General features: G+C 39.6%; 1 protein-coding gene across 1 annotated transcript in view; it reads right to left on the bottom strand.

Annotated features, from left to right (window-relative positions):
• The window catches only part of CERS3 (ceramide synthase 3), a 141,776-nt gene that overhangs the window by 107,109 nt on the left and 10,787 nt on the right, over positions 1–23,880 (bottom strand). The window contains exon 3 of the mRNA XM_082386845.1: positions 3,232–3,405. Coding sequence (XP_082242971.1) covers positions 3,232–3,404 — 173 coding nt within the window. The 5' untranslated portion in view covers position 3,405. The remainder of the gene's footprint in view (positions 1–3,231; positions 3,406–23,880) is intronic.

Genomic DNA, 23,880 nt, shown 5'->3' with positions numbered 1-23,880 from the left:
ACAATATTTGATAAACTGAGCTGAAAAGAGGAGGGAAATGACAGATCTTAGCTCCACAATGACCTTAGACTAAGATGAAATTTCCTGAACTTTCATTTTATTGATACGGAATAGAAGGGAAAAGTCCAAGAGGAAGAAAAGAGAACGTGAACTTCTGCTCCCATGTAAATGGTTCAAAGTTAGGTTAATTACCAGGGAATGAGTCTCAGGTTTGCTACTACTGCAGAACTGAGCCCTCAGATGGCCTCATTCAGACACCCACATAGCCCGCTCTTCCTTTAGCACTATGTCAGTTACCTGTGAGCTAGAAGCCGAGCAATCCCAGAGCACTACCCCCACATATTTTTTTTTCAATATTGTTTTATAGAATTAAAAAGAAGGCAGGCCTAGGCAGATATTAAGCATATGAAGTTTAAATACTTCTCCTAAACAGAAACAATAGCCTATTGCCATTAAGATTGATTCCCATTTCTTAAGGACTGAAAGGCTCTTTGACCAGAGTTTAATCAGAGGGTTTTATATGAGAGAACAAAATACCTGAAGTAATGCAAGTCTCAGATAACATTTAAATCCAATGTACATATTCTGAGACTGTTTCAAATGAAGACGGTTAGCAACAATCCTTTTTCAACTCCTGTAAACTGCTACACCTACCCTTCTTTAAAGAATCCCATCATGCCCTCATGTTGCTCAGTGGAAATGGTAGAGGTGGGGTATCTATTCACTGTACCATTAAGTAAAAGTAAAAAGATTACCTTCTGATTTTACCACCCCCATCCCTGCCTTGGACTCTTCCAGGACCATAATTTACTCTGAGATAATGTGCTTATTCCACAAGTGCTTAAATTTGAGTAGCTTAGATCCTCTCTAAATCATACTTCAGACACAAAAAAGAATGTATAGAAGAGTCTGGATATATTAGTTAGAAATTGTTATTCTAGACCCCTCCCCGTGAAAAAAATTAAAACATAAGGTAAAACTTGTAAGGAAAGGAAATTCTAAATACAAAGCAAATGTCAGTCACTTTCAAATGATCTACTTGTTTGTTCTATATCCATCTGTCTCTCTACTCCTTTCTGGGAAGGGCCCTTACTTCCTCATCTTAAATGGCTCCTGGTTAGTACTAAAAGATAAAAATGAGCCAGCCAAATCACAACTCTTGGTCACTTCCTAGAATGAGAAGGTGTAACACAAACACAGTCCAGGACAAAAGAAGGAAGCTTTCTTGTGATAAATATACCATGGGATATGTTGAAACATGGTGTCAAATTTATACGAATTTTTGATAGTTCAGAAAAGTTCACATTTGCTATCATTCTCTTAAGCCATGTCTTCTATACTCCCAAAGGATATTAATTTACTCTCTTTTGCCACCAGGAGTATTTCATTGTGAAAGCCCAAGAAGTACTGGTACAGGGGAAAATAAAAACCCAGCAACCCTGAACCTGCTGTCATACCATGGGGGTTTAAGTCCCAGATCTACTCCTGACATACTAACCATGAGATCACACCACTTATGATTTTCTGTACCTCTTAAAATATAAGTTTCTATTCAAATGCAAGGTGTAAGTAATATTTTATTTATGATCTAAGTGGTTTAGTCTAAGGCAAATGATATAGAAGCCCTGAAAAAATATAAACTTATACTTCAAAAAGCATGATCTTGCTCCCATGTTAAATTTTCCTTCATTCTATTGCATTAACAGAAATATGAAAAAAAAAAGAGAGATATGAGACTAGTGGAGAAACACAGTTTTCTGTAGTGTCACGGGATGGAAAAAACTAAGGGTGAATAATTGGGAGTTAAAGTTATAAGGAGTTACGAAAGACTATACTTAACCCCTTGAGAAGAAGCAAGAATGGTCCTAGGAATTAAAAGAAGATTGGATTCCTTCCTGATAATTTTTGGAGAGGCCAAGACCAGGGCATAACAAGTTGGTCCTCCACAACTATGCTGCTTTGGCAAACAAAAATTTTTCTAGTTCACTGTCTGATCAAAATGTTAAAAATGGATCTGTCCACCAAAAAGTAGGAAATCTGCAATGCAAATAAGTAGAGGACCTGGATGCCAAGTTCAAAGATCACTAGACACTCTGCAAGAAAAGCAAGAATTTCAGGACAGCAGAGTAATTTGCTAATTTGGAAGTGCAGTGGCACAATGCTACTTTATTTATGCATTCTTTGACAAATCCAAACATGTGAGTAAAAGTAAAATTAACTGTCAAAAAGGAAGAACATTTTCAAATCTTCTCAGTTTAGTGGTATTGAGGGGCTCTCTTTTCCTCCCAATAGCAATAGCATATTGTTGGCCCAAGTGAAGCTGTTATTTGTACAAAAACCTTTTGGACAATCCACAAAACAGAGTTGGTCAAACTAACTCTTGAGATAAGGACCCTGCAAATGGTTATAAACATATGATCTGCATTACAGTTAGTCTTGGACAAAATGATCTTTATCAGATTTTGTCTTAAGTTTATCCAACTCTTGACATTTGAATATTCTTTTTGCTCCAAAAAAATTAATGTGCTAATAACAGTTTTTTGAAATAGAGACAACTACAGAGATTATAGATGAACATTTATCTTCAGTTATCATAACACTAGTACAGTTTTAATAAAAGGTTGGAGGTAATATCTATTTAAGTTAAATTAAGAAAAAGAAAAGAAGTTTACTTTTTCTGAGAAAGCAAATTGATATTTTTCTTTGATTTCCTTATACCTTGGAATGAAGGCCTGCTATTAAAACTTTCAATAAACCTTTAAAGTAAACTATGATATAAAGCAATATTAAGTTTGGTCTTTAATGAGCCATTTTTGCTATTTTATAGGCATTCTAAAATGATAATGCATCCCCTAGTCATACTCTCCTAATACTGCCAACAAAGACATGGGGATGCATATCCATTGTCAGACAACATGGTACATGGAAGATGAGCTGAGATCTTGTACTGTCATTGACACTAATAAGCTCTGTGATCCTTAACCTCTCTTGATCTCAATTTTCTTCATTGTAAAACTAATGTACTTGAGGAGATTGTGTTTCTAATTTTTATTTGTTCAGTCTAGATAATATTTAGTGTGCATTTAATTTCATGAACTCCCCCAAGAATCTGTAGCCCATTAGTGGTGACCTCTGAATAACACATTCTTTAAGAATCTTACCAAAATTCTTTATTCTAGAGGTGGGGCAAAGAAGGGGAATGGGGAGGAAAGACATACAAACACTACTTACTTTTCAAAAAAATGTCTGATAATTATCAAGCCAAAAGCATATGGAATGGTCATATATAAATGAGAGGGTTTCACAAAGACGAGTCCATCATGATCTTCAAGATCTGACCACTTTATTGTTGGAGGAAGCCAGAATCTTTCCAACCAAAACCAATCTTTAAACATCTGAAACATCCTAGAGAGATGGAAAAAGAATACATTAGACTTATAGAACAAATACTTAAAATTGAGACAACATTGACACCTTTACTCAAAATACCTAAACCAGAGAGTTTAGAACACAGGGTAATATTATTGAACAGAACGGAGTACTATTATTTACCAGGCTTCATGGAGCTTCATTGCATTAAACAGGAATTACTCTGCCAACACTCTCAGAAGAATTTCGGCTGTGGCATGGCAAACTGAAGTTTAACACACCACTGTTCACACTCTTGGCACAACATGTGTTAATATTATGGGTATGTGTCTTCCTCTTATATGTTTCTAGCATATGAAAATTAATCTAACAATAATCTCTACAACTTCAACATGCCAAAGGCCAACCTCATGAAAGCTCCAAGTATGTATAAACCTTCACTAGTATCCTAAGAACTTCTCCAGGAGATAAAGGACAAGCATATTTAACTTTGTATTACAATAAAGAATTCAAATTAGTCCATGTCAACAAATATTTACAGAGATTGTATTATTTGTCAAGCCCTGTGCTAGGCACTGAGGATGCAAAGATTAAAAAGACAGCGTTCTTGCCTTAAGGACCTTATATTCTGTGGGCAAGGCAGGCCTGACAGACAACTCTGACACACTTTTTTCAGGTACAATGAAACAGGTTTGTAGTGGGTGCTGTGGGAACAAGGTGACCAGCACTGAGCCCAGCCAAGACGCGTCGGGAAAGCCCACTGGAGCAGATGATCTTGAACAATGTTCAAGATGTCTTAAATGGTAAGTGGAAGTAAACCAGGGAAAGGCAGGAAAATGGGAAAAAGGGAATAGAAGTTTTAAGGAGAGAAAGTACATTGATCAAGTAACCAGAAACATAGACGAACATTTAGATGCTCCAATCTCATCATTTAGGCTATGACAATTTTAATCTTGACATTTTGACCTTGAGGATGTTTTGATGTAATCCTTTAACAGTTAATCTGAGAAAGAAGTCAAATGTCCTCAGATTCACAACAGGGTGGTCAAAATAACTCTGTCAAAACCTCTTGATTTGTAAATACCAGGTGCCCATGGAACACCGCCAGCAGTGTGGTTCTACCACGGCCTAAGAATCCAAGGTGTGGGATGCTGGGTCACACACAAGTGCCCAGAGTCTCGGTTTATTGTCCTGGCATAATTAGTAATAGTGCCCCTTCCTTTCAGAAGTGTCCCAGTTTGGGTAATAAATCATACGGCAACTCTCATCAAAAGGCTGGTGAGACAGTTCAGACTTGGTCACAGAGTGTCTGCAATCCAGGCTAAGGAGCTTGGGCTTTAACCAATGGAACCCAGGAAGAGTATTATGCAGAGGAATAAAATAATCAGATATTTTAGAAAGGTTGCTTGGGCAGCCAGGTCCTCTGCGAGCCCATGTGGTATCTTTGTGTCGATTAGAGGATGGTGTCTCCTCTGGGCAGACACAGCCCTTCTTCCCAGCAGAATGAGATCTGGGTTTCAGCCTCCAGAACCCCCGGCCAGGCACACACATGGCCGCTCTCTGTACATTTCAGGACACACGAAGAATGGAGAGCAATTAGGAGTTTGAAGCACTAAATATGGTCAGAAATTGGAAGCTGCAGAGAGCAGCGGTATCAGGGAGCTGAACATGCTGATCACGCCATTTATGAGATTACACATGAGATCCAAACTGGGTAGAGAATAAAGAGAGGCCAAGAAAGAAATGAGAAGGAGGGAAAAAAATACAAAACTCAAGGGACCAGAGGCCAAAGAACAAGTCTGGCGGGAGTGGGACCCAAGAGAGCGGGAAGACTCAGTCAGAGGTGAGGATCAGAGTGGAGTATCAACATTACAGATTTCTGATTTCAGATGAGGAAGAATTCCAGAGTGTGGACCTCAATATGCTTCAGAAAAATCCACACCAAAACCAAATAACTAACCATGGTGAGATATTCCCTCCTTTATTTCATTTCTCATCTGCTGCTCAGAGACATGTGCATGCAAAGTAGCAGGAAACCGGTCACACCCACACCTGCAAGCCTTGTGTGGAGAAGGAGAGGGGCTGCCTTCTTTTTCATGTATTAATCATTTTACTGTAACTTCTACCCTGGAGGAGGGTAAGCAGCATTAATACTGTCGCAAAATTGTGCAAATATGGTGGAATAAAGATCATCAAGAAATATTTATTGAATACTTTCTATCAGTCTTTGGGTCTACAGAAAGGAAAGGGATGATCTTAGACTTCAGGGAGCTTACAACTGGGTCAGGACTGACCTGGATCTGGACTCGGGAGGAGACAGTGAGAACTGATGAAAGAGTTGTTAGGCAGGAAGAATTAACACACTTTGGCAAGGGAGCTGAGGATTCCAGCCTGGTTGCCTGGGCCATCTGACATAACTGACCAAAGAGGGAATTAAGAGAGGAAATCTGCGTTGAAGCGCACAGCCAGATTGGGTCAGAACAAGAGCAGGCACAATTCTTTGAGTGAGACTACAGCTAAAATTTAAACTTCCTACAGATCTTAGAAATGAGCCCAGGTCATGGGAGTCTCTCCTGTAATGGACAAACCTTGTACCATGCCTGTGTCCCTCACTGTATCAGAACGATCTACTCCTGCAAGGGCAGATCTATTCCTTCCTGAAAGTTTGCCTTAGCATGTTCATTACTTTATTAGCTCCAAATTTAATAGACTATGACTCAGGGAACAAATAGCAATGGCAGTGAGCTAGTTTTGATACTATTATAATAATCATTATACAAAATAGTTTGCTCACTCCTAAAATGCAACTCCAGGCAGTAAAGATTATTTTGTCCAGTGTGAAATATAACTAAATAAACAGCTTACAATGGTTATATAGGGGTTGCCACGCTAAATAATATGCAAGCAATGAAACAAGATTTGTTGAAAGCCTAGTAACTTTAATATTGAACAACCAAAAACATATATGGGGAGAGAGAAAGAACTCAGAAGTTAAGGGTGGCCCCCTGGAATATGTAGTTCAAATTGAGAAAAAAAATCTACACTATTTACTCTTTCTTCATGTGCTGCTACCAAACATCAATTACTGCTGCTTAAAAAGAGTTAAGAATCTCTTCTTCACAAAAATTAACTCAAAATGAAGCACAGTTCTAAATATAAGAGCTAAAATAATAACTCTCTTAGAATGTTATATAGGAGTAAATCTTCAGCACCTGGGGTTAAGCAAAGCCTTCTTGCATATGACACCCAAAGCACAAACAACAAAATAAAAAATAGATAAATTGGACTTCATCAAAATTAAAACATTTTGTGTTTCAATGGATACCATCAAGAAAGTTAAAAGACAATCCATAGAATGGGAGGAAATATTTGAAAATCATATATCTGATAAGGGACTTATATTTAGAATGTATGAAGAACACTTAGAACTCAATAATAAAAGGACAAATAACCCAATTTTAAAATGGGCAAAGGATCTGAATAGACATTTCATCAAAGAAGATATACAAATGGCCAATAGGCACATGAAAAAATGCTCAACATCATTAGCCATGAGGGGAATGCAAATAAGAAACAAACCCAGAGATACCCTCAATATACCCACTAAGACGGCTATAACCAAAAAGATAACAATGTTGGCAGGATGTGGAGAAATTGGAACCCTCATATATTGCTTGAGGGAAAGTAAAATGGTGCAGCTGCTGTGGAAAACAGTCCGGCAGTTCCTTGAAATGTTAAACACGGAGTTACGATATGACCCAGCAATCCTACTCCTAGGTATATACTCAAGATAATTGAAAGGATTCATGCTACGACATGGATGGCTCTTAAAAACATGCTAAGTAAAAGAAGCCAGGCACAAAAGGCACATACTGTATGATTCCGGTCATGTGAAATGTTCAGACTAGGCAAATATAGGGAGACAAACAGTAGGTTAGTAGTTCCTTAGGGTGTACACGGGGGTGTGGGGGGAAGTGGGGAGTGGCTGCCTAGGGGTACAGGGTTTCTTTTGGGGGTGATGAAAATGTTCATAAATTGAATGTGGTGCTGGGTGCACAACTCTGTGAATATACTAAAAAAAAAATTAGATTGCACACTTTAAATGGGTGAATTATATGGTATGTGAGTTATATCTAAAATAAAAAAAGTTAAAAAGTCTCCTTCTGACTTATATATACTACCAAATGTAAAATAGATAGCTAGTGGGAAGCAGCCGCATAGCACAGGGAGATCAGCTCGGTGCTTTGTGACCACCTAGAGGGGTGAGATAGGGAGGGTGGGAGGGAGACGCAAGAGGGAGGAGATATGGGGATATATGTATATGTATAGCTGATTCACTTTGTTATCAAGCAGAAACTAACACACCATTGTAAAGCAATTATACTCCAATAAAGATGTTAAAAAAAATTTTTTTAATAAAATAAGTAAATAAATAAATAAGTCTCCTTCTCAGCTTCATCCTCCTTTAATTTTTACATCTTTTAATCCATGACTAAGCCTGAACTTCATGCTAAAGCTTCCTATCATCTCATTTAAGGGTCTTAAGTTTTTTGTTTTTTTTTAAAATTTTATTTATTTATTTATTTATTTATTTATGGCTGTGTTGGGTCTTCGTTTCTGTGCGAGGGCTTTCTCTAGTTGCGGCAAGTGGGGGCCACTCTTCATCGCGGTGCGCAGGCCTCTCATTATCGCGGCCTCTCTTGTGGAGCACAGGTTCCAGACGCACAGGCTCAGCAATTGTGGCTCACGGGCCTAGTTGCTCCGCAGCATGTGGAATCTTCCCAGACCAGGGCTCGAACCCGTGTCCCCTGCATTGGCAGGCAGATTCTCAACCACTGTGCCACCAGGGAAGCCCAGGGTCTTAAGTTTTACCTCCCAAATTCACCTGAGTCAAGGTTGTGTCCATGGGCAATTCCCAGGTGGTGCAGTGGTTAGTGCTCCATACTTTCACTGCCAAGGATGTGGGTTTGATCCTTGGTCAAGGAACTAAGATCCCGCAAGCTGTTTGATCCTTGGTCAAGGAACTAAGATCCCGCAAGCTGTGCGGGGCAGCCAAAAAAAAAAAAAATTGTGTTCATGAACCCAGAAAAATAAATAGTGAAGGAAACACTATATCCACATTCAGACTTCAGCATGATTTTAAAGTTAATGGCTTTCTGGGAGAAAAAAAAATATTTCATGCTTTAAAAAGTAAAAACAGACTAACTCCTCTGAAGGAGAAATGGTTCTCTCAGATGACAGACTTTGGTATAGAGTGTTCAGTAGACATCCACAGGTCAACAGTCTAGCTCTGGGCAGTGGGCTTTACTCATCCAGGCTAACCCTCCAGCCAGCCTCTCTACCATACTTGCTCTGAAGATGAGATCCAGGGCTAAGCAGAGAGAGAACGGGGACTGGCACTCTCTTCCTCTTTTCTGCCATTTCAGTCTAGTAGCAAGAAGCAAGTCATATTCTCTTAGCCTCTCAGTAGCTGTCTTAAGGCCCCAAGCTTGTTCCAGGACCTCTGGCATCCTTTACAGTCATCTTTCCCTGACTCTAGTGTACAGGATGTGCTGTTCTAGAGGTAGCCCAGGTTCCAGCCCTCCTAGTAGCAGAGGAAATCAGCAATGTGTGTAGAGTTGGTACCATGCCTTTCCCACTGTGAAAGCCAAGATGGACAATTCTCCATCTGCTAGCAGTTGGCCTGGGATGGCCTGGGGTTGGCAAAATGGAGGCTTTACTCAGGACTTTGAATCTGGACCAGACCGGGACGAGCAGCACCAGCAGCAGATGGCATTCTGCCTAGGCTGCTGCTGCTGAGAAGACAGCTGTCATCTCTCGGCTTCCTGGCTTTCCTGATCGCCTTAGTCTCTTGGCTTCTACTGTGGTCCAGGTCTGGTCCACCACCCTTCTTTTGGTGCTGTGAGTCACTTTCAGTGAAGCCTTTTGTTTAAGGTAGTAAGAAAGAGGTGGATTCCATTGCTTACAATCAAGGGCACTGACTGATACACCTAGCATTTTCCCCACTCTCCTTCAGGAGAAACGGACAGCTCCAATTCAGCTGTCTGAACCTTAAATTTAGCAGAAGTGCCTGTTCTTAGGATTTCCTTCTAAAGTTTAAATGGAGAAGCAGGAACTCCCTTGAGTAACTGAGGAGGGGCTGGTAACTTGTAGCATCTGTCAGTTTCTCCCTCTGGTTAACCTTGGATCTCATCTTGCCCGCAATGGACACTTGTTGGTCCCCTTTTCTTTCTTTCTCTCCCATTTTTGCTCCTGTTCCGCCTACATTTCAAATGTGACAGTGGCACTCAGTCACTACTTAAGGGTTTTTTGGTTGTTCAGTGTAACAGAGGCTGCAGGCTTCCCTGACTCAGCCTTAAAAAGATGCTTGGTGGATGACAAACATTACCTACACAGTGAGTGGAATGGTACCTGTATGGTGTGTTAACTAACTATTGTGATATTTAAACAATCCTCAGATGGAAAGAGAATTAGAAAATATTGAGATGGAGAGATGCCTGTGTTTTTAAAACCCCACAAGTTACTGCTCTAAAAAAAAAAAAATCCTGAGCATTTGCAACAATGAATCTGTCATTCAGGAGCCCTGCCTGTGACTCAGTCACTTTTGAACACTCTGAGAAGCTCACTGACTCCCACATCAAACTCCTAGCCCATTTCTCATCTTGATTCATTTGGCTGAACTCTAGGCCTTTCTGGCAACTGAAAATTGCCAACCGTGTTGACAACTTTTCAGTCTCTGCTTAGTGTTCTCTCTGAAGCAAATGTATTCATTTACTCCTTGGTCATTCTCAGTCCCTTTTTTCTCATCAGCTACTCAAACTCCATTTTCTCCCATCCTTTGTACATTCTCTAAGTACTGAAATTCCTACTTACATAAAAAAAAAATCTGAAGGAACTACAATTTTTATTTATATAAAAGAATCTGAAGCTATTTTTAAAAATAGGAAATATTTACAAGAAAAGTACCTGCAGTTATTTCTTTTTACTTTGGGGAAGTTCAGTAATGGAGGTGGCATCATAGCCCAGCTGTGTTTTCCCACTAATACTGTGGAAATTTTAAACCCTATTTTCAACTCCAGCTGCCAGTAGTTTGCAGGAAGACAATCTAATGAATGTAGGTTTTTATGACTCATTATTTTCTGACCTCATGGATACAGAAACCATCAGGGTGAAGGAAGCCTGTTGAGCCACTTTCTCAGACACACACCATTAAATCTGACCTTAAGACTTGAAGAAATAAAATCATCTGGGTTACAAGTTTATCACTATTTGAAGCAACATTTTTGTAAAGTACTGAAAAAGTGTGGTACTCAAACTATTGCTGAGGTAAGAACTCCAAGTCAGGCTGAGTCTTTGGACAGCTTCTGGTAACTATCCATCTAATCCCTACTGTAAACATCACAGCAGTTTAGAAGATAACTCTACAGAACATATCTCTTGGATAGAGGGGAGTGACAAGAAAGTATCTCCACAGAACAGAAAATATCTCTCAGGTAGAGGACGGTGTTGAGAAATGGGAAGTTAGGAAAACAAGTTAAATTGAAGTAAAGGCATATTCCTGAGCAATGCAGTGAGAGACACTCTTGAATCAGTATTCACAATTTCTGAGTATTATTATGGTTGGAGGATATGAGAGTTGGTGAGAGTTTTTGTGACTGGGTGACCAGCTGGATTACAGAGGGACCAGGGTTCTCTGGTGAAGAGAAAGTCAGCTCCAGAAGAGCAAGGACCTTGCGTGGCTCATACACTACTGTATACCCAAAGTTTGCCACACAGTAGACACTATACAAGTGCTTGCTGAATGAACTGATGGAGGGTTTACTGAGGCTGGAATGGAGTTTTGAACAATAAAGGCGTGACACTATGGCCAAAAATTATATCTAATTTATTGATAACTATGTACAACTTCATTTTCATTAGTTGGAGAACAATTTTTAAAATTTGGTGTAGGAGGTCAGGTAAACATGTTTATCTACCTTTAGTCTACCTTAACTCTACTAACTCAGCCAAAAGAACTGGTTTATGCCTTTAAGATAAAACACAAAAGAAAACATGAGCAGCTACTTGCTTCCTGTGAACAGTGTAAGGACTGAGCCAGCTGTAAATTCCAATTCTGAAAGCATTTTAAGTTGCGCCATTTCACATGGATAAGACAATGCAAATGACAGAGCAACTTAACTCTGAAGGATATTTATTATGACTAAGTTAGTTTATAAAAAGCTAATAAATGTCTGGGCTTATAGCTTTAGAAAACTGAAGAGAAGGAAAAAAAAACCCTATACTCTATGTAAAGAAGTAATTAACTTACAACAAGATAAAAACAATTTTAATTTCCTCATATTGAATTTTACAATTATACCAACTTAAAGCCTCAAAGAAATTCAGAACAGATTTAGAGATGAAAAACAAAATTTCAGAAGATCTATAGCAAAAACATGGTATCGCCTCAAAGATGCCATTGAGGGGTGTCAGGATGTCCTAAGTATCCATTGATTCTGCCTTTTAGTTACAGACCCCCACCCCCCCCAAGTTTAACCTGGCACGTGGCTGCCCTGCCACACGAGGCAACATTTCCCAACCTCCCTCTAGCACAGCTAGGTGCGGCCATGCGTGACCATGTCTGGGTCAATGACACAGGAGTGGGAACTGATTTGGGTAATCTCCCTAAAGACCAAGCTGCATGTCCTGGCTTCTCTCTGTCTTCATTTCTGACAGCTGGAAATGGGGATGACAGAACTGGAGCAATTTTTGAAGCCAATTAGCACATTAGCCCTGGTCCACCCATATCTGGATTGTTATGTACAAGAGAAATAAACTTCTATTCCATGTAAGTCATTAGATTTTGACCCTGTTTACCTGCTCTGTGAAATAAGTCTGGTACCTTTGGTCCATTTACCTATTTCCCTTTGCCAGCTGGCCCAGGACCTTTCTAAGTAGGGAGTGGTGGAGAGACATTGCAGGAGGAAGAAGCTTCACTTTTGGCTCTGGTGCACTCCCAGTGAAGGCTCCAGCAGCCCCCAGCAGCCAGCAGAATCCACCAGCACCTTCCTGGGGAGTTTTGTGGCTGAGTGTCTCCAGCGAGACACTTCCCAGTGAACAGCACCCTAGAGGGCAGATTTCCCGCAAGTTTCTGAGGGCTAGTTCCGTAGCCAGCCAGTTCTGCTGGTTTTCCATAGCGACCCCTCTGTGCCCTCTTCATCAGGGTCTGCACATCAGCCCTGGAGGCCTCTTCCTTGTGTACTCTATCTCCGCCCCAGGGGTCATGACTGCTTCCTATAGCTGTGATTCCTGTACTCTTTAGAGTTCTTCCTACTGCCCAGTCCTTCATTCTCTAATCCTGATTGACTTGATGGAAAAGTCCAACAAACTTTATGTGCTTACTCTAATACTAATTAACAAAAGCTAAAGTTATATTGAGCAAATCAAAAAGGCCTCTGAAATTGAAATTAGAAAAAAGGGTCTTCTCATTTTCCCCTTCTAATATTGTATGTAGAGTTTGCTTATAGAGTAAAAGTTGACTTGAGATTTTAGGAAGATGTGCTTCTGCCTTTTTGCTTCCACTGATTCCAAAGCATAGGTTAATGTCCCCATGAGCCAGCTATCACTTTCTACTAGAACAATACTTTTTCATTGTTAGTACACATTATGGAAAAATTTCCAGCAAAACTAATAAACCCCTAAAATGCCAACAAGGCACTTGGCATCTGTACAGGGTCATGTTCTCTCTCAAGCGAAGGCTCTCCCCTGGTGCTGTTCTCTTCAGGCCATGTTTCTCTTGGCTCTATAATAAGACTTCACAATATGCCTTGATCTAGGTTCCTAACTTAAATATCCCCTTCCTAACTCAAATAATGAGCCAGTGAAGTTTAATTCCTAGAAAAGCACAGGCAGGGTCACCATTTGCTGTTGTGCGCAGAAGAAACGCCACTTGGGGATGGCTCTGCTGGCGGCTTATTGCCCAAAACAACTCCAGCTGTGTTTGGAGGCAGCTCTCACCTTCCTCCCCCTGTGTGCACTCTTCTGTGAGTGAGAAGCTTGTGGCATGGCCCTGGACCACTGGACCCCTGTCTGCTTTTCCAGGCTCACTTATGCGCCCCCTTCCCCTCACTTTGTGATCCCACAAGCAAGCCAGTCAGCTTTATGACCCTTAGAGCAGAAGGGAAAGTCCCTTCCTGCTTCGGGGCATATGCATAGACTATTCCTTCTGCCTAGAATGCTCTTTTCACCCATCTTCACCCTACTCTCTCCTCCTAATCCTTCAAGTCTCAATTTAAGTATATCTAAGATCTTCATCAAGACTTTCCATGACCCCTGCCCCCCCATCACTCTTACAGCTAAAAGAAATATTCCTGTTAGATGCTACCATCACTCCATTCTTTTTCTTCATAACATGTATCAAATTTGTAATTATATATATGTTGATTTGATTAAAGTCTGGTTCCCTCCCCAGACTTCCAGATCCGTGAGGGCAGGGACTAAAATTGTTTTGCTCACAATAGCACCCATAAGTTGGCATATGGAAAGCGTACAAACAGTAAATGCTAAATAGATATTAAAGGAGCCATTATAACACAGTCGTCAAGCACATGGACTCTGGAGCCAGACTGCCTGGGTTCTGACACTTAACTAGCTATGCGCCCTTGGACAGCTAATTTAATGCCAGTTTCCCCATCTACAAAACGGAAATAATAATTGTACCACCCTGATGAGGTTGTTAAAATAACAAAGTGAGTAAATATTTGTAAATCACTATATTACATGCCTGTTAAATGGTAAATTGGAGTCAAGCTATCAAATACCAGGTTGCCCTTCTAAAGAGAGCAACTAAATGAACTTCCAGGTCCTAAAATTCTATAATTGACACCTATTAAATTAGAAGACATTATTTAAAAATAATACTCAGTGCTAACTATGCTATAAATGTCTCATATATATCATTTACATATAAATGTACATTCCTATGTTACTGGTGGCAACATAAATGATACCACGCTTTTGGAATCGGATAATAAATTTTAGGAGTCACTAAAATGTTCATGCCTACCTAGAAATACGTGTAAACTGGACAGAAAACTTTTAAAACTATAGTTAATAAATAACACTTCAGTATTAGTAAATAATGGATTTTTAAAATATGGAATGTTTAAGTACATTTTGAAATGTTAACTCTATATAATAATAATCAATTAATGCTAAAATTATAAAATTTATAAACATGAAAAGTGTTATGACACGTTTAAAAAAAGAAAATTCAAAATTATATCTATACTATGATCATATGATGGTATATGATCTCGTATAATATACTATTTTATACATACACATATATGTGTGTGAGCGTGTGTGTAAAGACAAAAACTAGGAAGAAACATGAAAAAATAATTGATATGCTAGAACAGTAAAACTCTGCATATTTAAGATTTTAAATTATTGTTTTCCCAGTATGCATCCAGCTTCCCATACTAAAAGGTGTTATTAAGGTGATTTATTTCACATTAATATATTTTAAGAGGCTCACTTTTTAAGTTAATGTTTCATATACAAAAACTAATAGATGATTTGAAGTAAGGCAAGTTTGCTACCTACATAAAACTTATCACAGCCTTTTTACACACACAAACAGGTAACTGAAAATTTAAAATGTGCTTCCTTGGTCAACAGGAAGACAGGCTCTTGTGACCTATCTATAAACTGACTTTAGGTTCTGGAGATAATAAAGATAATGCAGAAAAAGCCATTTAAGGAGGGAGTATTCACCAAAAAGTAATTCTCCTGGATGCCTCTTCACCTTTATCAGATCTCTGGTTCATCTCTGTCCTGGTCATTAATTGACAAAGACTGCCAAAGGCCAGCTCAGGAACAAGAGAGGTAAGTGACTGAGGAAGTTTATTTAGACTGGTAACATGGATAGGAGCTTGCAGAAAAACAGGTATGACTGAAATCAGAAGGATGTAAAGCGAAGTTACACAATGGATAAGTTTTAGAAGAAGGCAAATCCTGGGGTTCAACGTAAAGGGGTCCAAGATGATTGAGAAGAAATTTATGAGAAAGTTACATAGATTTGATAATTCTGCCTTCAAAGGTAGAATTCCCTTCCCCTCTTTCCCCTGTTCCCGCCCCCCTTTTTAGTTAACTTTAGAAGTCTAAAATATAAATTAACAGCTGGGGAACCAGGCAATGGTGCTGCAATGTAAAGAAATTTTAACCCAATTACCATCATGTCAGCATTTCCTTTCCAGTTGCTGTTAAATATGTTGCTCCTCTCCACCACGCCCTTCCTTGAAAGCTCTCCTCCCTTGCCTGGTGAGTCACACATCTTGCTTCATAAATTACGCTGTTATTAGTCTCAGGCACAAGGGATTGATGCAGGCAAAAGCAAGGGAGTTGAGAACCTCGCTGCTGCTAGTGACTCACAGAGGAACCTGAGGCCAGGCCCTGATTCTGTCTCAGGTTTTCCCACTGGAGAAACTGGAGGATTGGCTGGGTGCAAAGCCCTCCTGTGCACTGTGGCAGGTTCTGCAGAAGCTCCCCACTCACTTAGCCTCAGGTCAGGAAGACCACCATACAAATCGCAAGCCTGCAATTTAAGAATTTTTTAAAAAGAATGCAGTGCTACATACACTACCTCAAGTAGCTCACTGTCTTTCAAACAGCTCAAAAAGAAAGAACCTTGGCCCTGGAGTCAGACAGCCTGTTCAAGGGCCAGACCTGTCAATAGCTAGGTCTTGGACAACTCAATCTCTGAATCTTCGTCTGAATTAAATGGTGCTAATTCTACCTACTGCAAAGACCTGTTGTGGATTAAGAGTGATTAGGTATGTATGTACTCTACCTGAATACGGTAAAGTACAGAATCAATGTTATGTAATGATAGTATCTTATTATCCTGACTTTATTGGGTAGGGGCAAGAATCCCATGTCAGGCTGGTTTAAATAATAAGATTAAATGCTAAGTTTAAAAAGATTCTCCAAGGGAGAGGAATGGGACATCTCCTGCTCCTTCACAACTACCTTCCCGCCACTATGTCCACATCTCTCACTACTGGGAAAAGATAACTGGTTTCATATTCTTCTTTCAGTAAAGGAAGCCCACATAATGGGCACAAACTCTACTAAACAGAAAGTCTGGAGACAAATCCTGGAGAGGCTGTCTTGCATAGTGTCACCTAGTTCCAACCTTCCCAATGATCAGACTCACCTGGAATCGGGATGCCCAGACCTTCCCCCCACAACACACTGGGATAGAATTTCAGGACAGGAGCATAGGAACCCAAGGCCTATTGGCTTGTCAAGAATAGATGTTTGGGAATCTGAATGCCCATCCTACCCCTTTCCAGCTATATGACCTCATCTGTAAAACAGGTATAATGATTTTTATGTTTGTAAACTCTAGGTCAGGATGAAATGAGGTCATGTGTCTAAATCACTTTGTAACACTCAGTGTATAGTAAGTGCCCAGTAAGCTGCAGGTGTTGGTACTGTGGTCACTGTTTACATTTCCTCATCAACAGCACTATGGACTTCCAGGTGGCACTACAGCCAGCCATCATTCACTGACTTCCTATAATACCCTGATCAGTATTGAGGTTACCTGACCAAGTGTTGGTGGGGGAGCAGCTTTTCTGAGGGATAATCCACTTCCTTGACAGGGTAATTCATTTCCTCAGTGTCAGCAGGATTTCTTACAACACGGTAGCCGTCGGGGACAGTGTCACCAAAGGAATCTCTTATGAAAGAGAGTGAAACCTATAGAAGGGTACAGAGCCACACCGCGATCAAGAAGGAATCTGGAACATCTGTCTCACTCACTGATAAAGAGGAAGCAAGTTACTTTTAGGGAAGGACTTGGTGTTATTAGAGCACTGATGAAGCAAGCCTCCAATTTTAATATTTAAAATATATGCTTATGAAATGTTTCCTGCTGCCACTGCAGAAGGAAACATCTCCTAGAAAAGAACAAGATGACAAAGATTCCCATAATCTTCAGATGAGGGTGGGGTGCAGTGGGTGTGAGAACCTAGAGCAGAGGGCAGGGAAGCGGTGAAGGAGTACAGAAAAATAATCTCAATTACACGTTCCCAACAGTTTCCTTCTTTAACTCAGAAATCATTAAAAAAATAATAATAAATAAATAAAAGGGGAGATTTCCCCCTGGCAAGAAGTGCTGGCATGAGATTAGGAAATTGGGCACCTGCTGGGATAGTCACTGTTTCCTCCTTTGAGCAAACAGGGATGGGTCATCTCCCTTCCTCAGCCAGGGCAGCCTCTCCCTCTGTCCATGGCCACTAGCTCTTGCTATTTACTCACCAAGAGAAAGTAACTCATAAGATCTCAAAACTGAAAAGAACTAGTCATTCCTGTCTAGCTCTATCTAATGCAAGAAGCCCCTTAAAGAAAAAAAAATGCATAACACCCAGATTTTAAGTAGATAGGGGGAAAGACAGAGACACAGAGACAGACAGAGACATAGAGAGACATATAGGGTATCTGCAAAGTCTGCAACATAGAGAAAATATTTCATTTATTAATTATACTTTTGGGGGGGATTAATGATTAAATCCATGGCTTTAAATTTAGGGATCTTTTGGGATTTCCCCGGTGGTCCAGTGGTTAAGACTCCGTGCTCCCAATGCAGGGGGCCCAGGTTCGATCCCTAGTCAGGGAACTAGATCCCAAATGCTGCAACGAAGATCTCACGTGCCACAACTAAGACGCAGCACAGCCAAATAAATAAATATATTTTATTTAATAAAAAATTAGGGATCTTTTGACTGCAAAAGTATCTGGAAGAAAAAACATTCTGGGTATATTATACAAAAATGTAACATATTATTTAAAAATAAAAATTTCCCTAGGTTTCCAGACTTTTCAAATATACATTCTTTTCAAAAGGGCATCCTTAAATTTCTGTCCCATATATATTTATATGATTTTCATTTGTCTCTGATTTCTGCCGTTAGCTGTTGTGAATCAGAGAAAACACCATGCTGACAAGTACCAAGGTCCCAGGTCAGTGCCATGTCAGGCACAGAGCCAACTCCCTTTTCCCTGGTCGGGGGAGGTCCAACATGTGCCAATGTGATCTGCTGGCTACTCCTCTATTGATCTTGATCTGGGGTCTATGGGTTTCTAAGCCTTCTTTTTAAAATCTTCTTCTCTAAACTAAGACTTATTGGGTATTTCCTCAGATTTTTTTCTGCCAAAACATACAGTTGCCATTAGTGCTACCATGAATGACTAGTCTGATTCTGTAAAGCAGGACCGCATGTGAACCTAGATGAGAGCGATGGAACTGGGGTTGGGCTGACCTGCAGGGCAGGTTGCTGGCTCCACATGCTGTAAGAGGGGATTCAGAGTTCCCCTGTGTAATTCACGTCAGTGAAAATTTTTTTTTTTTTAATATTTTTTAAATTAATTAATTAATTATTTATTTATTTATGGCTGTGTTGGGTCCTCGTTTCTGTGCGAGGGCTTTCTCTAGTTGTGGCAAGTGTGGGCCACTCTTCATCGCGGTGCGCGGGCCTCTCATTATCGCGGTTTCTCTTGTTGTGGAGCACAGGCTCCAGACGCGCAGGCTCAGTAATTGCGGCTCACGGGCCCAGGTGCTCCGCGGCATGTGGGATCTTCCCAGACCAGGGCTCAAACCCGCGTCCCCTGCATTGGCAGGCAGATTCTCAACCACTGCGCCACCAGGGAAGCCCACGTCAGTGAAATTTAATTATAAGTGTCTTAAGGTTGACCAAAAAGAAAAAGATGCTCTGAAAGTGAACAAAAGAATCATGATATTCAACTTCTACTGCACTGAACAGTACAGATCCGGAAGTTATATTGTTTTACCTGTCACATCCATACTAACATTTAGATCTCTATACATTTTGAGGTTAGAAACAAGGTTTTTTTCCATATGGATATTCAAATGGTCATTCTTTCCCTATATTATCAATACTGTCATAAATCAAGGGTCCAATATGTACTGGAGTAAATGTATTGTGTCCAATATGTAAAGTGGAGGTTTATTTCTGGAATCTCTAGTCCATTTCATTGGTCTGTTGTGCCTTTGGCTTTAGTATTTTTTTTAAAGTTTCCTAGTTGATTCTTACTTTCAGCCAGTATTGAGAACCACTACCAGCTACAAAATTAATTAGTAGATCATGACCAGAAATTTTATAGAGTGGAATGGAATAGAAGAGAAAACATCAATACATATCAAGTATTGTTTTGTGAAACTTTTATTCCAGTTAATGTGCGTGTGTGTTCTGAATTGAGATCTAGAAGTATTTACCATCAGTGATCATTAAAAGAGGTTTGAAAACCACTGCAATAGTGTAATCTGTGAAACAATTACTTAGAAAAATCCAACTTGAATATTATTTTACAGTCATCATCTAGTAATGCTCTGACGTTTTCTCTTCCACAATTGGTTGTAGACCAGCATTCCACAGAAAGCATATTTCCATTGGAAACAAGTCAGGGAAAGCCAGTTACAGCTAATGGAACAGGAGGAGCTCGTTATAAGCCCTGTAATGCTGACCCAAGGTCGGAAGTGACAGTGAGCCTGTGGGAACATCACAAATGAAAATTGCCCATCTGCGCAGTTTGAGATTTGTTCAGCATCAGCATACTTTACATTTTTAATCAGATGTCAAGCAAGAAAACAAAATTTGAGGGGAAGAAATTGAAGCCAATTTAGTTATTAAATGATGTCAAGTCATCTTCATTATTGAAGAAAATGCTCTCAGAATTTTTGCTTGAATCTTGAAATAATTATTGTTCAGCCTGTGTCAGGATCAATCTAACCAACAAGTATTTATTGACTATCTGCTAAAGTATGTCTGGCAAATGAATCAAAATAAAAGAAATAAGCCTTGTTCTTGAACACAAGTACTCTATAAAGAACAAATGGATTATGGCATATGCTTTTTCCTCCCTAATCACTTCATTTTAGAACATGGAAATATAAATAAAAATTATTTCAAGTCCCTTAATGTAATATTTTATCTCTTCAAATAACCTAAATATATGCATTAGCTGTGAATTTTACAGTTTTCCCATTAACGAGAATTATGTTTGGTGATTATTTCACAATATATACAAATATTTAATTACTATGTAACAATACCTGAAACTAGTATAATATGTCAATTATATCTCAGTTTTCAAAAAAGCTAGAAAACTGCTTCCATTTCTCCCTTCTCCAGGCCCAGTGACCACACGTCACATGTTTCAGAAGGCAGAGCTACAGGATGGAAGGAGGCAGCACAATCTATGACAGGAGAACTAAACCTTTGCTGCACACATGCAAAAAGTATCTATCTTTTGATTTTGTTTTTATATTGTGCACATGCACACGAACGTGTGTGTGTGTCTGTGTAGTGTGTGTATGTGTATGTCTGTGTGTGTCTGTGTCTATGTCGTGTGTGTGTGTGTATGTGCATCTGTGTGTGTGTGTGGTGTGTGTTTGTGTGTACCAATACTGAGCAGATGGATTTGGAAATTTTGGTTAAACGTATTAGTTTCCTGGTATTTCCTGAAGATAAAATTCAGGAAAAAAAAAAAGGAAAGTTTCCATTGAATTGGAACTTCTGTAAACCGAATGCCAGCTATGCATCAGGCCTCTGGTCTGTTCAGTTCACACTCCTTAGAACACTGTACAGATGCCCTCCACAGACTTTCCAGTGACCAGGTTGGCAAGAAAATAAAGAGGAAATGGTTTTTAAAATGAACCAAAACCCTTTAACTTTATATTTGAGCAGCATGTAAACACTCCCTGCCTGAGAAATTTTAAATCCTCCTACTTGGGAAAGGGGAAATGTGTCTCAAGGTCAAACTCCCTCTCACACAGCTCTCTTCTACTTGTTATTGGGCTTCCTCAGACTTTAAGGTCTGATAATAATGAAATTTGGAAATAATTTAACTGTTTCAAAAATACAGTGATTGCTGAAGTCCATTTACAATGGAACATCTGTCCCCTATCCACAGAAATCCCTGGGGAAAATTTAGGCTGTTACAGTGTTGTATAAGGTCAAAGGTTCTTTTTTAAAAAAATATTTACTTATTTATTTATTTATTTTGGCTGTGCTGAGTCTTAGTTGAAGCACGCGGGCTCTTCGTTGAGACATGCAGACTTCTTGGTTGTGGCATGCATGCGGGATCTAGTTCTCCATTCAGGGATTGAACCCAGGTCCGCTGCATTGGGAGTGTGGAATCTCACCCACTGGACCACCAGGGAAGTCCCAAGGTCAAATGTTCTTAATCTCTCCATCCATGTGCTGTTTGAGGTTTTTATACCTAAGCCCTAATTTATTCTAATTAGGCTTTTAATTTAGTTTATATTTCATCATTTAAAATCCTTGCTGTAAGACACAATCTTAAGGTTATACATAGTATGACCCATAAAATGATGAGATTGATTGTTGCACTGGGCTTAGGAAAGTAAGTCCTGCCACTTAAGAAAGTCTTCTTTCAGAGTGCCAGTTCTCTGGTCTGTCTGGGATGACACAAAGATTTCTTCAATCATTCTGGGTCTACCAACTAAATAAAAACAAACTCACGGTGTGTAAGACCAATAAGGTCAGTGGTATTGTGTGCACAGGTGTTTCCAGGAAAAGGAAGAATACAATTGCATTTGATTCCAGAGGGAGCTTCCCTGTGTTCCTCTCCTATCTCTCTGCTATTATCTGCCGTTCACTGGGATTCAAAGTTAGGGACAGATGCCGAAATGCCATTCTTGATGTCAACTGGCCTACTTAACTCCAGGCTTTTAGCCAGTAAATAAATCAATCACTCTTGTCCTGAATCTGTCTTTATAAAGGTATATTATCTCCAGTCCAAGCTTTGTATTGCATCCTTAAATTCACACTGTGGAGGCCTTGGAAAGCCCAAGGCTCCTGAGCAGATGGCCTGGGGCCCAAAGCAAATGAATGGTTGCCACACTACACTCTGTTCCATGAGTTCTTGGAGCCAGACCCTCCTCCCACATGCATCCTGCCAGCAAGGTTTCTGCTATGGCTTTGGGAGCCCAGGAAAACTCAGATGAACTCTGTGTGTGTGTGTGTGTGTGTGTGTGTGTGTGTGTGTGTGTGTGTGTGTGAATGTGTGCATAAAAACACATCTTTCCTGACCTCTAACTCTGAAATGATTAGCACAACAAACTGACTTTTGTAAAACAAGTATCTGATGTTCTTGCTTTTTGCCTGATTTTACTATGCTTTAGGGGAATCTTGGCACAGGACTTTCACTACCCTGCTTCAGAGGCTATGTCAAAGCTGGGTGGTATCCACTATAAAGTATCTCAATAATTACAACATGATTTTCAAAGAAAGTCAATCACACGATGATATAATAAACAAGCACCAGGCAGCTCCATGAGGGCAGGTTCTTGCCTCCATTGTTCACTGCTGATACCCCCATGCCCAGAACAGGATCTAGCATGCCAAAGCATCAACAAATAATTGGAGAAATGACTACTATTTATCGAAAGCCTACCATTTTTCAGTCATGCAGATGACACTCTGCATAACTTGTCTCTCTATTCCTTATAATAAACAATGCCATGTGATGGACATTATAATAAATAGCTTATAAATAAGGAAACTGAGGTTTGAAGAATTTCACTGACTTACCTAGGTCACATAATTAGTAAGCAGGAAGGAGCTATTCAAATCTAGGTCTGTCTGCCTTTCTAGCCCATGTTCAGTCCACTTCATCATGCCTTCACCCCAAGAGTAGAAGCAAATTATAGATTGACTCTTGATCTTTTGCTATGATACCAAATTAACATATTTGCATATTTTTATGGATTCAGAAACACCTCCAGGTGACAAGGACTCTGTAAAGGGCTGATGGAATACAATAGGAGAATAGAAGGCTCCAATCATATATATATATGATTGTATATATATCTGTGTGTAGGAAGGCAACAGAGTTCTGGCTTTCTCACTTCCCTATTATACTGCTAAAATCTCACTGAGCCTAAATTTCCTTATCTGAAAACTGCATAAGATGAGTCTTATCTCACTGAATTAAATGGGAAATGCATATACATACAGCAGGAACCCAATAAGTGCAGATTCTTGCTAACCCAGAATTATCTTCAAACTTATGTAAGTTAATTTGATTGCTTTTAGAAAAGACAGAATATTTTTAATGGGAAGACTACACAATTACTGTCAGTATGAACATATGCCTATTTTCCCCTTCAAGAATTTGTCCCTTTGTCCAGCAATTCTACTGATGAAAATTTAAGTGGAAACCCCCTTTTTAAAAAAGGCTTGTAGGGGAGAGGAATGAAAGGTCTTTAAAGTCTGAATCCTTACTCATGGTAGAGAAGGACCTTGGACATTATAGATTAATGAATAAATTAATATTCATTATCTGGTGAGTCCCAAAGGTTTCTTTCCTTTGCTCTGTGTAAGGCTTTTCAGGAAATAAAATTGCTTAAAAGAACATCTTCACTAAACATGGGTTAGAAAAAATAAAGTTTTGTTTTTGTTTCATTTTTCTGCACAAAGC

Source organism: Balaenoptera borealis (assembly GCF_965194805.1).
Source record: "Balaenoptera borealis genome assembly, chromosome: 3".
Taxonomy (NCBI): Eukaryota; Metazoa; Chordata; class Mammalia; order Artiodactyla; family Balaenopteridae; genus Balaenoptera; species Balaenoptera borealis.
This window is presented reverse-complemented; position numbering and strand designations above follow the sequence as displayed.